Genomic DNA, 15,592 nt, shown 5'->3' on the forward strand with positions numbered 1-15,592 from the left:
TGTTAGGAACTGTATTTAAAAAGCCATATGGAGGTTTATGGGAATCAGCTGCTAGGACACAAGTACATATGTTCCCAGTGCTGTTTGCCACCTCATTCTTCACTTGAAATCAGGATATTGCACCAAATATAATACAAATTTGTTGCTCTAACCTGAGGCTTGACTCCCTATGTATTATGGAGCCATAAACATATTTAACTTCTTCCTGTAGATACCAGCTCTTGGGTCAAGAGCCTTAAATCCAAGACCTAGACTTAGTCATTATGTTTTTAATGGTGTTACATATTCTTATCATTCAAGCTATGCCTAAGAGTCCGTAAAATCAGGGAGATCAAGGTGGAGCTATGAGTTTGAACTCCTGTAACTCTCCGCCTCCTTTCTACCTAGGAGTTGCTTTTACTCAGAGTAAAGCACTGTCAGTGTCTTTTATAGATGAGGTCCAGATTTTCAGAAATATACCAACATTGTTGATTTCAGTGCAAGTTATGTCCAAAACCACTAAGGACCTACTTCAAAATCAATGGTATTTATTCAAATCACTTCAAAAGGGGTCTTAAAAGGCAAGGACGAACACACACCTCTGGAGGTTAACTTTCAGCCCGTGGCACTTGTGAAGAATCAGAGGTGACAAAGCAGTTGTTGCCTGCAACACCTTGGACCACCAGTACTCTTCATGTATCATCTTGTCTGCATGGGTGAATGCTCCCTCTTACCTTTTTTCAGACAAGGGAGTAGGAGGAGTTTGAGGAAACACAGAAGCACTTGTAGTGTCTTTTAAAGTTTTCCAGTTTTGTATAACTTTGTGGCATGTAAATGTAAGCTACTATTTTCTTTCTCTTCTGCTCGTGCAAAATCAGGTGGGTTTGGTAGTGCTGAATCAGTGCCAGCACCATTTCCATATTCGTCTCTGATCAGGTGAAAAATTTCAATCTTGTTTTGTACCCTGAATTTTAGAAAAGTCAGTTTTCTAAAGATATGCTAAGAAACATTTCTACTTAATGGTTAAACAAGTGTTATGGAAACCCATCAGAGAATAAAGTGAATGCACCAGGAAAAATAAGTGCTCTTCCCCTTTACTGATGGATGAGAGAGGAAACCATTTGCTGGGAAGAAGAGAGTACTGTGATAACAGAGGTGCAAATCTAACTTTCATAGGTCTTAGCCTGCCTGAAATGTTCTAGTGGAAGAAAGTTGCTGTGTTATAGACAGCATGTTCTAGCCATGGCTTGCTGAGCCTTTTGTGATCTATCAATGTGCAACCTATTTTGTGTGACCAGCTTGTCTTTTAATTGAAAAAACTCAGGTGGAAAATGCAACTGTTTAATTTAAATGGGGAAGGCTAATAACCACGTGGAGTTTTAAGGCTAAAACGTGCATTTACATCACCTAGTCCCACAGACTTTTGAGTTTTACTTGGCTTTACACATCATATAAAGAGGTAGCGTGGGAACACACCTTAGCCTATTTTCAATATGAAATTGATTGAAGATGTCTTACAGAAATGCTTTGTTCAAGAGCACAAAGGAAAAATGGAAACTATTCACCCAAAATAAGGTTTAGTGAGTAAAGTAAGCAGCTGGGAAATGGAAGTCACTTTAATCCAGGTCCATTGTTACGCTCAGGGTTTTTCATTTATATTGCTGTAACATTAAAATGACTTATTGGTAGAATAAAAGGGTTTCTGATCTATCCAATTTTTACAAATATAATGTCCTAAGGCAGCAGGGAATAGAATTTTTAATTCTACAACCTTGTGGTTTCGGTATGTATGAAGTACAAGCAGTTTACATATATTTAATAGTTGTGTCCATAAATCACCACCTGCATTTCAAGTCGTATTGAATCTTGCCAAGATTTGATTTAAACCTTCATAACGTTTAAATCACAGCTGTCAACTTAAGTGGTCTGTTTACATTTGTACCCTTTGAACCATGATGTTCTGCTAACACCTAGTGTTCCAGGTTATGCAAGTGGTTTGCTAGTCAGTAGGTGTGCTTCCAGGTAACACATCCTGTCTTTAAGATCAGTAATCTTCCTTGTTTGCAATACAAAATGATTTGTTAAGGAGCCCGTAGGCTAATCAAAAAGCAAGACAAAGTGAGACCTAGTCTGCAAGGAGACTGGGGATTACTGTAATTTTATGATCCCAATGTAATTGAATCTGAGGAATGCTGTGAAAGTTGTTTTTCCTGCCTTAACATGTCAGAAGGGAATTGAATATAAAGAAACTTGATAATGATGATGAATGCTTTTTAGTGCTTTTAAAAAAATAAAAAGTTAGTAACGACAGGGGAAAAAAGCAGTACTAAAGCCAAACACAGTAAGTTCTCAGTGCAGTAACATTACTCTCTAAACAGTCCTTAGAAAAAAACTGGAAGCTCATTCGGGATGAGGGGCTTGCTGTGATGGATAAAAAAAGCAGCCTCTTCCTGCCTGAAGATGAAAATCTACGAGAAAAAGGAGACTGGAGCCAGTTTACCTTATGGCAACAAGGTAAAACATTTTCTATTTCTTCTCTTTCCCCAATTACACTTTCTCAGATTAATGTAGTGTATTAAGGAGTAATTTTTCAGTCAGTATTTTCAGTAGCTTTTTCAACACCGTTTTTTCCAGAAGCATTTTTGTACTCACTGAATTTGCAGAAGAAGTGAGCTAATAAAATAGTGTCTGGAACCTCTGTGACAGTGAACAACAGCTCTTTATTCTAAACCATGTTGTCCCCAAGCACTTCTAAGCATCCCTTGAGGATAATACTCCTCTTCTGGCAAGGCTGCCAACATTTTGCATGGTAATACATACCACAGATCAGCCTGAGGGAAGACAGGAACATGGGAGAAGCTGCTGCCTCAATATTGTGTTGTCAGCTTGGTGAGATCTATTATTCAGAAATAGTATGAGCAAACGAATATGAGCTTTAATAAGCCTGCTGCCTGTTCCCTGATCTATGCAGTTGAGAGATCCAGCTATTGGGATGACCTTGAATTCTTGTAAGACTCTGTATATGAAAGTGTACTGTAAAATAAAATATTAGAGGTAACATACAAAAATACAACCTGGTATTGAAATGGTAGGATGTTGGTGGAATTTTTAACCTTTTTTATTTTTCTTTTTCCTATGCAGCCCCAGTAATGATAATACTTTTAGAATCATGTTTAAAAATGATAGAAAGTCTGTTCTTCACAGATAATTTAAAAGCAAAGATGTTGCAGGCTACTCTGATATTACAATGTGTGTTTCAAAATCTCTGAAATGGGGATGATAGTATTTACTTGTCTTTCACTGCCAGCTCTTTGACAGCTTTGTTGCTCTACTGCAAAGCAGAAAAGAAGCAAGTGTTTGTTTGTTGGTCTTACCAATGCTTTATCTGTTACTTTCACTAGGAAGAAAAAATGAGAATGCTTGTAAAAGTGTTCCGAAAACGTGCGCTTTATTGGAAAGATTCCCAGAAGCTACTGGCTGCAGAAGAGGGCAGGTACCTGATGAATTTCTTCATTTTTGCAAATTCCTAATGCTTGGAGCATGTTATTTTGAGGCATGTGCATAGAGGGATGCATGACCATGGTATATTTTGTTGTATGCTTCAGGCATCATTAAGTTAACAGGAAAAATATGTCCGGTTTTAGCGCTCAGCAAATACAGAATGAAATACTTTAGCTGAAGGCTTTCTCTGGACTCTTTAGTAGAGCCATTTACCTTGTGTTTCCTGGGAACTCATGGTTGGTGGGTACTTATTTGCCGTGGGCCAACCAATAAGTAATGACTTACTAAGCCCTCAGCCCTAAGTGACCTGATCCGACTCTCAGCTAACCCTCCTTTGCACAGGAGGTTGGATTAAGCCCTTTCTATAGCTGTTTGGTTTTTTTTTTCTTTTTCTTTTTATCTGATCTTGAACCAAACTTCACAAGACTAATCAAGTGAGCCAGATTCTCACTTTACCTATCTACTGCAGCCTGACTGCATTAGAAAGGAGAGTCACTTCATGGAAGCCGGGCAACAGTACTGCTGTCACATACTGCTTTCCTAAAGGTAAAGGAAGGAAATTTTACATCCACGAGCTGTGGCCTTGGGTGCCAAGAAATTTTGTTTCAAGTGCTTGGTCTACACTGATTACTCATCTACTAATTAACTTTTTTTCCAAGTTGTTAATATTTATGTGTAATGACTACATGAGAATAACGTTCACGGTCCAAAATTAAGGATGCAAAACCTGGAAAACTCAATGCTAGCATAATCCTAATTCGGAGCCCTGAGAGTTGGCATTCATTTCACTCCAGACTGTTGGTTTGATGTGCAGAAACACACTAGATGGCTACTGTTGTAGGAATAAACAAGGCTATTGTTTCATTGATTTGTTGTGAAGGGTACTTGTAGTGAATATAGCTGAGGAGAGAGGTCATCATGCTCAGTGTGGCTAAAGCAAGAAAACTACTTTCTGTGGCATCTATAGCCAAAATGCATCTATCCCAGAGAGCAAATGATCTTTGAGACCTGCTCTTTGTTTATCATTTTTTGGCACCTCGCATGTTGTCACCAGGGTTTGATTTGCAGAAACATTCTATATTTGCAGCTGTAGCTATAGCCATAGAATCACAGTCATAGTCATCACATAGTCACACGTTTTGAACATGTAAGATACAAAATAATCTGAAAAATGGTGCTCTAGAAGTCTTAGTTTTTCCATAAAATATTAAGGGATGCCTAGGACAATTTTGGTCTGCTGCTAGGCATGACTCAGATTATTAGTGGTAAATTAAATTTAAAATATCACCTGATCTCTATTCATGTATTGAAGGACTGGGAGCAATGGGAACTAACACAATCAGGAAATTAGGAATTCTGTAGTAGATAGACTGTTTGGATGCTTTGGGCACCTTGTGTATTGAAAAATGTAAAAGTGTAAAATAGTCAAGTGCTTGCTCAGTGCTGCTGAGAGACTGTGTAGTGTAGAGCAATAGTAAGTGATCATATTAAAAATTACACAGTTCTTAAAGATAGCATTAAACTGAAAGTAGCATGGGTAAACTTAATTCTGGGCACTTTTTAATTCTTTGGAGTTGCATTGCAACCATTGGTAGCTCAGGACTATTTACATATATAGTACTTGAGTACAGTATATACATACAGTTCACAAGCATATCTAGACTGATCTATGTGGACAGAGAGCATAAGTGACAGTAATCATCCTGCAGTGCTGATACATTACCATTAAAAAAAACCCAAAGTTTCTCTGGGATATTAGTAACTATCCGACAGAGTCAGTTATTTGCATTGCATTAGAGTCTGATAGGGCAATCAAGTTAATAGATCTTGGTGTAGCATAGGTGGTGGGTTGGAGCATCTGTGTCCACCACAGCCACTGGAACTTCTCACTTGCTGTCGTAAGAAACTGCTGATAAAGTGGAAACCTCAAATGATGGGAACAGCTAAGCGTTAGACACACACTGTTTTCTCTTTATTTTGTTAGAGTTGGAGAGCAAGCAATAACTTAATCCCTAAGATTTATCAAAGTTACCCTATCCTGGCCCAATGTGCAAATTCCTCAGTTGAAAATACCCATCTTACCACTGTGATGCATTATTCACACTTCCTGTTCATCATTGCTGTAGAATCACAGAAGAGTTGAGGTGGGAAGGGACCCCTTGCTCAAAGCATGATGAACTAGAGGAGGTTGCTCAGGACTGTGCCTCTAAGGATACTCTATGGCCTCTCTGGGCAACCAGTTCCACTGTATGGTTATGAAGTTTTTTCTTGTGTTTAAATGGAATTTCCTGGATTTCAATCTGTGTCCATTGCCTCTTTGCCTTTCACTGGACACTGTTGAGAAGAGCCTGCCTCTGTCTTCTTCACTCCTCCCATCAGGTATTTATATACATTGATAAGATCTCCCTGAGCCTTCTCTTCTCTAGGCTAAGCAGATCCAGCTTTCCTAGCTTCTCCTTTTATGTCAGATGCTTCAGTCCCTTAATCACCTTCATAGCCTTTCACTAGACTTGCTCCACTATATCCATGTCTCTCTCATAGTTGGTAGCACAGAACTGGACCCTACACTCAAGACATGTCACCACCTCAACCTGCTGCCAAGGCTCTCCCTAATGCAGCCTTGGAGGTTGATGGTCTTTTCTGAAAGGCTGCATTGCTGGCTCATGTTAAAATTGCTGTCTATGAGGTCTTCTGGGAAGTTGCTTTCCAGACTGTTGTCCGCCAGCTTGTATTGGTACATGGGGTTATTCCAGTGCAGAACTTTGCACTTGTCTGTTGAACATCATAAGATTACCAATTGCTCCTTTCTCTGGACTGCCAAGGTTCTTATGAAGAACATCAAAAAACCAGAAGTAGTGGATCAGCCATTCCTTCCCAATTTTCTATCATCTTCAAACTTACTGAAGGAGGTGCACTCTGTCCCATCATCTGAGTCACTTGTGAAGCTGTGAGACAGTGTTGGACCCTGTATTGATTCCTGGAGTATGCCTCTGATGACTGTCCTCCAGCTGGACTTTGTGCCTCTGATCAGAGCTGTTTGAGCCTGGCTAAACTACCAGTTTTCAATCCACCTCACTGTCAACTCACCTGTTGAGTTGAAACTCACAAGTTTCTATTTCATCAGTTTGTCAATGAGGATGTTTATGGCAGATGGTGTTGAAGTCTTACTAAAGTTGAGATGAACAATATCCACTAGTCCCTCCTCATCTACCAACCTAGACATCTCACTAGAGAAAGCTGGTTAAGTACAATTTCTCCATCATACATCTATGCCAACTGCTCCCTGTCACCTTCTTTTCGTTCATGTGTCTGTGTCATGGAAAAGTGGAACGCACCTCATTCAAAAGAGAGAAAGAGCAGCATGTTTTATTGAAGTAAAATAGTAATTTGACTAAATTCAATAAATTTAACACAGATTAACAGTAGTTTGACAAAGTTCAGTAAGTTTGATGGCAAGGTTCACCTTAGTAATCACTGCATGGAAGAAGCATACAAAGGAAAACTGAGTTTGAATCAAGTCAGAATAATTCACATAGAGACCAGAGATACAAAAGATAAGGAAGACCCACCTGTTGAGATGCAAAGGGTAAGGAAGTGTCACATTGAGTTCGAAGGTTCAGAGTGGACCCCTTTGCCTTCTAAATTCCTGATGGAGTTTAGGCATGGCCAGGTCCAATCTTAGTCTCAGACTTGGTCTATGAGACTTATGTCTAATGGAATTATCTATACAAAGTTTATAGTAATTAATATTTAATAGCTATACAGATTTAGTAGTGTTTCATTATAAATCAGCATGCTATCAATCACTTACTAAAGACCTGCCATTGGTAAAAGGTCTCTGCCTCAAGAATTGGCCTTGAGGTTGCTCAAGGGAGGTCTCTGCCTCGGGAGCAGCTCAAGGGGAGGTCACCACCATGCAGCCACACTGCCTGGCAGGGTGAGCTCAAAACAGGCTCACTTAAGCTGCTATATTTGTGAAATAAAATGGTTGGCTCATAGACAAATTACATGCATTAAGAAAGGTATGCATGAGACTATACCCAAAACATTCTTTGTCTCTTGATAAACGAGTCTTGGAAGAGACACCCACTCTTCATGTGCTAGTCACATGATCTGTGTTTCAAGCTCAGAAGCATCAGTTCTCCCTGTGGCACTCTACTTCTTTGTGGGTTTTCAGAGAACAGATTGAAACTAGAGGAGTTCTTAGCCTGGCTGTGACTCCTTTGGAGACATGCCAAACTACTGCTAGTTTGGTTAAGGGGTCAAGTGCATCCATCACAGTTTGGAAATGGTTTGTTTCCAGGATTATTTACTCCATCACCTTCCCAGGGGCTGAGGTGATGCTGGCTGGCTGGTAGCCTGTATGTATATTTTATTCTCAGATCCTCCTCCTTGTCCTTCTTGAAGACAGGAACATCATTTACTTTCTATGCATCCTCAGGGACTTCTGTTGATTGCTATGACCTTTCAAAGATTACTGAGTGTAGATTCACAAAACATCATCCAATTCCCTTGGTACTCATGAGTAGTTCCCATCAGGACTCATGGACTGGTCTGTTGAGTTTGTTTAAATGTTCCCTAACTTTATCCTTCTCCACTGAGGGTAAGTCATCTCACTCTGGTCTTTTCCATTGGTCTTAGGTGCCTGTGATTCCTGAAGGTCAGTCATACCTGCAAAGATCTAGGCAAAGGAGGCTTGTGGTGCCTCAACCTTTTCTATGTCCTTTGTCATCAGACTTTCTTCTCCATTTATCAGCAGGACCACACTTTCCCTAGACTTCCTTTTACTGCTGATGTATTTGTAGAAACCTTTCTTGTTGCCCTTCATTTCTATCCTGAGGTTCAACACCAGGAGACCTTTGACTTTCCTAACCTGATCCCTGAATGCTCAAAGTGTCTCTACAGTCTTCCTGAGTGACCTGACCCTGTTTCCATATATTCTGTTTCAATTTTGTCTGGGTCTCCGTGCTTCCTGCACACGGAGATGAACCATTTTTGAGCTCGGATGAGGTGATCCTTAAAAATCAACCAGCCCTCTTCTCTCCAGCACTGTATGTCATCGGATTTTTTTCCCAGCAGATCCCTGAATAAGCCTGAATAAGTCCCTGAATAAGCTCTCCCATAGCTGTAGGTAGTAAACCTTCTTTCTCCTTCCTGTCATGTTCCCGAGCTCCACCATTCCATGGTTGCCCTAGCCAAGCTAACAGTGACCTTCACAACCTAACTGTCAGTCTGGCTAACACAGGCCTTGTGTCACCTGTGGTCCCTCCTTTTAAATGATGAGAGTGTGAGCCTTCCCATAGGAAAGAAGGTATTTTTTTCAGATTGTGGATAGGAGATAATTATTTTCAGGTTGAAATATGGATGCTGATTATTTTAAACAAAATTTTAACAATGCACTTTTACACATGCACACATCTGGATGCACACACACCCCACAAGACATGTCTGTTGTAGTATCAAAAACCTTTAGGATGTAAGTACTATAGTTATTGAGACTCTAATCAAAGGTGATATTGCACTTTTGGCTCATCATCATGGATGAGACATAATGAAGTCCTGAACTCCTGTAGCATTATGGTTGTGAAGCTGTATGTGCTGAAGGCTTGCCTCTCTTTTCTTGCAGATCAAATATTCTATCATGCACCCAGGGACTCACGTCTGGCCACACACAGGGCCCACTAATTGTCGGCTAAGGATGCATTTGGGCTTGGTGATACCTAATGAAGGCTGCAGAATTCGATGTGCCCAAGAGAACAGGTATGGTTTGTGGGGTTTGTTTGGGTTTTTTTCCCCACCTTCCTCAAGGCTGAAAAGGGAATCAGGCTGTATGTAATTGAAGACTCAAACAAAACAAACAAAAAAAAGGAAAAAAGAAAAGAAAAAAGGTGTTTCACTGATCAGGGAGGTGTAATATATTTCATTTAACAGGCAATTTACACTCTAACTCTTGGTACAAACACATAAATATTATTTATCAAACAATGCCAGAAGAATCTTAGGAGACAAAGCTGTTCTTCTCTGATATAGCATGGAAATAGCAACGAGTTTAGTCCATGAAGTCTGTCTGCATTTACTTTTAAATAATGTCAGACCAATATACTTGCCAACGCAGTACCTCCTGTTTGTTTTAATTTTTTTCTTGCTTAGAATTCTTTGCTTGACCAGCAAAAGCTGTATGTAAGCTATCCTTCTTTTCCACCACCATAACAGAATATTCCTGTACTTCTGCAGAACCTTTCTTCCTAGCTAATGTTGTTATAGTTCAGTTAAAAATACTCCAGTTGAAGCTAATTTGAAGATCAACACATCTATGAAGTGTTTGGCCCAATGTGTTGCACAGGTAGCAAATTTCTTTAAACTGCATTATGAGTAAGAATTCTTACCCCTTAGTGAAAAGTTATGCAGACTTGAAGACCAGTTTTGTCTCTGTGCAGTGTAAAAAACAAAATAAAATGTAATAGTTATACATTTGCAATCAGGGCATATACTCCCCTGGGAAATACGAGCAAATGTGGTAGGTTTTTACGTGGTACCATTAAACACAGAGGGAAAAATATAGTAGTAACTATATTGCTTTCTGCTACAGACTTAATTTTCTGAGACTTATGTGAAATTCTAATAGTGCTTAGTATCTGAACGTATATTTTTGGAAGATTTTGTCCCTTGTCTGCAACAAGAGTTAGTTTGGAATTCTTGTCTTGACACTGAGAAATGAAATGCCACTGCTGTCTGCGTGAATGCAATACATAGCAAAGATGTTTTTAAGAACATCTGAAAACAGCTATAAGAAATGTTTAGAATTTTGAAGGAAAGAAGTATCCAACAGTTAATAATAAAAATTGTTGAAAAATGTTGTCACTGTAGACTCCTGCCAACCGATAGTTTATTTAATAATCTGTCGCAGTCGGTGTTACAATCTACATTACCTACATCTAGATAGTGAGAGACATTTGTTTCCAGCATTATCCAATTCAATATTCAAAGTAAGTTTAAGATAGACGTTTGGAGGGAGGAAGAGGTAGCCACCAGGCTTAGAGAATTAATAAGGAGACGTGGAGTCTTTTCCCTTTCAGGTAGTATCATGAATTCAGATTGGTGACTGAATGGCATTACCTTTAGGTGGCTCTTTGGTGCTCTGTGTGAACAAAGTGGTGGTTTTGATCTGCTGCCCAGAGAGCAGGTGTCTGCAGCTCACGCTGCTTTATTACAGCTGGCACTCTTTCTTTCTCTTAACCTGAACAGAAGGGATAGTGGTGTGGAGAATGAACTTAAGAGCCTCCTACTTGGTAACGACACTTCCCTGGAAGTCAAGAGTGGAGAAATGCCTCTTGCTGGTACACTGCAGACCAAGCACTTTATGGTCTAGGTACTTTCACCTGGCCCAGTCTTACACACTGGACTCAGACTTGCTCATTTGAAAGGTGAAATACGCAAGAGCAAACTACAGCCTGTGCTGGAATGTGATGACGCTCATTGCTTTTGGCAAGAGCTCTACATTCAAAATAAAAGGCAGGGTTTTCCCTGAAAGCATTCAAAGTGTGCATACTGATAGCAAGGAAGGGGTTGGTATTTTTTTTTACTTCCCCCATAAAAGATGGGTGAACTAATGTGGAAGGGAAAATCCTACCTTGGGCATTTTCATTTTCTCCCCTCCTGGTGGCTGAATCTGTGGTTTCAAGTAGGAGAGCTGGCTCGGATAGGAAGGTTAGCACACCAGGGTCAGGCCCTTTCTGTCCTGTCCCACTGCTGTGTGCATGACAGAATAGAAACAGTGGCAATTTTGTGCCCAGCTACCTTTGTGCCACCCAGTGTGGCTGTTTAGAGGGGCTATGTTAGGATGCAGCTTATTCTTTAACAGACAGGCAACTCGGCTCTGTCTAGCCCTGTGTTTTACTCACTCACTTGCAGAAGATTTTTTTTCTGCAGTTGCTAGGAGCTGGTACACCTCATTGGTATTCAGTACAGCTGTAGTAATTTTATGTCATTGGGCCATTTTGAAGTCCCAGCTCTGCAAAGTGTAGGGTACAATGCACAAAAATGGTAAATAAGTAATATCTAGTTATCAAAATCAAACATCTCTGTCAGAGAAGGTAATCAAGTTTTGAAATGAAGGTGCAGAATTACAGTCTTAGGGTGAAGCCAGTCCAACATCTCACCTGTAACAGCTGCTGGATCTATGCAGGTGATGGAGAAACTACCCCAACGTGGCCCAGCCCCAGATCAGAATAACACCATCTCTGTGGTCCCATTGTGAAGTGTTTCTCACACCATGAAGGCTTCTGGAAAATATTTATTTGCATGCTAATGGTTGGGTTTGTAGTCTATTCAAAAGGGGCTAATAGTTCTGTCAACTTTATGACTTTTTCTTTGTTGTGCAAAACAGCCCATCCCATTATGATGCAAATGACAGACCCTGGGTTTTAACCTCTGAAGCTACTTCATCTGGGTGCTTGGAGTTTTTATTGTCCTTAACTGAGCTGCACTTTCAGGCTATTTGGGTAGGATTTTTCAGGCTTGGTTTAATTTTAAAAAGAAAAAAGACCCCAACCTCCCAAAACCCAACAACCTCCCCCAACAACAACAACAAAAGCCAAAACAAAATACACCCCCCAACCAAAAAAAAATCCCTTACCCCCAAAACACTAAAGAAAACTCCCCACACCCCAAGGGAACCCACAAAGTCAGCTTGATTGTTTTTCCCACACTATAGTATTGCAAGTGTTTGACTCCCAGTGCCTTAGTTAATACCAGTGTAACTTTAGTGCAGTAGCAGAGACTCAGGGTCTGTGTGACATAAAACATTTTTGTTGTCGGATAACCGATGCGGTAGCAGAAAAAAATCACGTGATCCCAGCTGAAACCTGCAAAAGGCTTTTTATCCGGGCCTTGAAGGCTGATGTCTGTGTGCAAGCCAGAGTGAATCTTTTACTGTTATGCTGTCTGGTTTATCTACTCTTGCTGAAAATATGTTTAGATGATCGTTTTAGTTGAAATGATCCAATCTCAATTTCCATTTCTCCTCAGAACGTTACAGAACAACCCCATAAATTTTGATGGTTAATTTTAGCTTTTTTTGAATTCAAAAATACCAACATGACCTTGGAGTCTAAATCTCCTTTTCAGTCTGCTTTTGAAAAAAGGAAATTGTTTTCTGTGTGAATGAACACAATTGAATGAGATAAAAATGTATTTCCATTTTTGCTGGCAAGATCTTTGTTTCTTTACCATCACTACTGTTCATAGTTCTTAATTCCCTTTAAGGACATCCATCCTCTTGGATTGCTTCAGGTCCTAAGGGATCCTGTTAAAAAAACTGAATATGTGTTCACTGTAGAGTGACTTTAGGAGGTAACAGTTCTTGGGCCATTATTGACTCCACTGACTGTTATTTGTACAGTCTTACCTGAAGGGATATAACCAGGTGTGTGCTTTTGTCCTCCTTCAATGAAAAATAAATTTGCTTTGCTTATACCACTGCTTGACATTACAACAGACAAACCATGTAGTACAGAATCAGTAACTGCCTAAATGCAGGGGATAAGACTGAGATCTGAGGGGCAGTGACAAATGACTAGCACCATGACTTTTTGACATGTGACTTTAACGGTTGCTGATTTTTCACAGTTTCAGGACTGCATTTAACCAGGCATTAAACCTCTATTCAGAATTATGAGTCCAGATCTCAACAGGCTGAACTTATCAGCTGAAACTTCTTGAAGTTCAGCAAAGCAAATGCAAATCCCTGCAACTGATAACAGATTGACACCTTGCAACACTACAGACTGGGCCATGACTGGATAGAAAGCAGCTTTGAAGAAAAGGACTTAAAGGTCCTAGGGGTTGAGTTGCACTTGAGTCATAAGGTGTTCTTGCCTTGATGATAGCTAGCTGTGTACAGGACACTGTTAGTACGTGTGTAGGAATCAGTTTGAGGGGAGCAATTTTTTCCCTCTCTTTTGCACTCAAGATGCCACCTCTGGAGCACTGTTTCCAGTTTCGGATTCTTCAGCACAAGAAAAAGTCATTGATAAACTAAAGAGACTACAGTGGATGCATAGGCACATAATTAGGAGACTGGAGTGTGTGACACATGAGGAGAAGCTCAGAGAGCTGGCTTGGAGTCTGAAAGAGAGAAGGTTGAAGGGGCGTCTGGTTACTGTCTTCAACTACTAATGGGTGACTGTGTAGAAAACAGTGCCAGTCTCTTTGGAGGTGTGCAGTTGTAGAATGAGAGGTAATGGACACAAGTGACAATGAAGGAAATTTCATCTAAATAGACGAAAATTTGCATAATGGGGTTGGCAAAACACTGGAAGAGATGGTGGAATATACCTGGTTGTAGACACTCAAAAATCCACTAGTCAAGAACCTGGGATAGTTCATTGAACCTCAGAGTTGGGTCTAACTTGGCAGTAAGTCTTGCTCTGACCAGAGTCTTGGACCAGATGCCCTTCCAAGTTTTCTTCCAACCTAAAATATTTTGTGATTCTATCTTTCATAAAATTGACAGGGATACCAATGCTTCTGACAATATCTCCCTTCTACCTTGCTTCTTGCCATTGGTTTTAAGTCTGTAATTTTGTTAATTTTTCAAACCATCATGGTGATCAAAACCAAGCCATTTCGAATAAAATGTGTGAATCCCTTTTTGTGCCTAACAAAGGTACAGATCTTGGAAAAGTACCACTGGTAAAACTCAGCTCTTCCATGCCCTAATCAACACCCACTCATAGTACTTACATCATCTGTTCAGTGATCTGCTCTGCCTAAGCAGTACTTGACAAGCAGAGGGACTTTGAGTTATATGGTCTCATCCTTTCAGTTCACCTTTCTAATGTTCTAATTCCATTGTTGCAATTTTTTTTTAGAAAAAGCAGATTGATTTAATGCAATTTGTTTTCAAACTATGTGACCATATTACTGGTCATTCCCTCTGTTTCTGACTCTCATTATGTATGTATCTGATCTGAGAAGGACAAAAGTTGGTTACCACACCAGTATTATACCTGCTTCCTGCTTATTGCACTCAACTCATTAAAAGTATTTAAATAATGAATACTATAAACATCTGAATGTGTGTGTGGGTGTATCTATGCAGAGTGAGGGGAAACAATCCCCCAGTAATACAGCCATCCATTAGACTGATCTTTCTGTAGTTATTTCAGGTAAAACTCTGACACTCAGATCTCTTCATATTCACTAGTGAAATCCTGACTGTGTGATATATACTGTTTAATCATTCTCACATGTCAAAGGGCATCTTCAGTGCTGATGTATAGTTTGCCTGATCCACAGCACTTCAGATACTAAAGTATACTTCTTTTTGTGTTGCAGAACCTGGGAAGAAGGGAAAGTTCTTATTTTTGATGACTCTTTTGAACATGAAGTATGGCAGGATGCTGAAAATTATCGCCTGATATTCATTGTGGACGTGTGGCACCCTGAGTTAACAGCACAACAGAGACGTACCCTTCCTGCTATTTAAGGGGTTGCTTATGATGTTAAGAGCACAGGAGCTTTAACCCCTTTGGAATGTGCCAATGGGATTAATTTTTTCCAGCATATGAAGACTAGAAGTATTGTAAGGGTTAGAAGAGATAAAGACAACATTCTACAATCACAGAGGACTTGGATTGTAAAAAAGAAGAAAATGAAAAAGAAAAAAAAGACAAGCCATCTTTTGTTTCATTCTGATGCAGCACTGATATGTATTGTTTTTCAGGGTGAAAGTGTGAAAATACAAACGTTGTCAGCCAAAGAGCAGTAAGTCTGGATTTTCAAACTGAGGAATGTGCAGATGTTTCTGTTGTGCCTGTTACCAGGTGCACAAAGCCAGTCAGTCAGTCACCTGCCCGCCTCACGTTCAGGCACAAGATTTGTGATCCTACATCTGGTAAATACAGCCCAGGCTTTTACCTGGGAAGCAGCATGTAAGATACTTGCAAACATATGCACACAACCAACTCTGAAAATCAATATGCAATTGTGATGCTAGCTGCTTTAGGTGTAGAACATGTAATCAACTGTAGATAATGTGAATGTGTTATGTGTTTTGTATTTTTTCTACCTGAGTAACTGTATTTTTCTAGCGTAATTATGAACAAATCCT

At 39.9% G+C, this 15,592-nt stretch overlaps 1 protein-coding gene across 1 annotated transcript in view; it reads left to right on the forward strand.

The window, feature by feature from the left end:
• Window positions 1-15,437, forward strand: part of ASPH (aspartate beta-hydroxylase) — a gene marked incomplete at its 5' end in the record, with an annotated part of 107,711 nt that extends 92,274 nt beyond the window's left edge. The window contains 4 exons of the mRNA XM_084260603.1: window positions 2,358-2,493; window positions 3,381-3,472; window positions 9,107-9,240; window positions 14,818-15,437. Coding sequence (XP_084116729.1) covers window positions 2,358-2,493; window positions 3,381-3,472; window positions 9,107-9,240; window positions 14,818-14,968 — 513 coding nt within the window. The 3' untranslated portion in view covers window positions 14,969-15,437. The remainder of the gene's footprint in view (window positions 1-2,357; window positions 2,494-3,380; window positions 3,473-9,106; window positions 9,241-14,817) is intronic.
• Between the last annotated feature and the right edge of the window lie 155 nt (window positions 15,438-15,592).

The sequence above is a fragment of the Gallinula chloropus genome, assembly GCF_964237585.1.
Source record: "Gallinula chloropus genome assembly, chromosome: 2".
Classification (NCBI taxonomy): Eukaryota; Metazoa; Chordata; class Aves; order Gruiformes; family Rallidae; genus Gallinula; species Gallinula chloropus.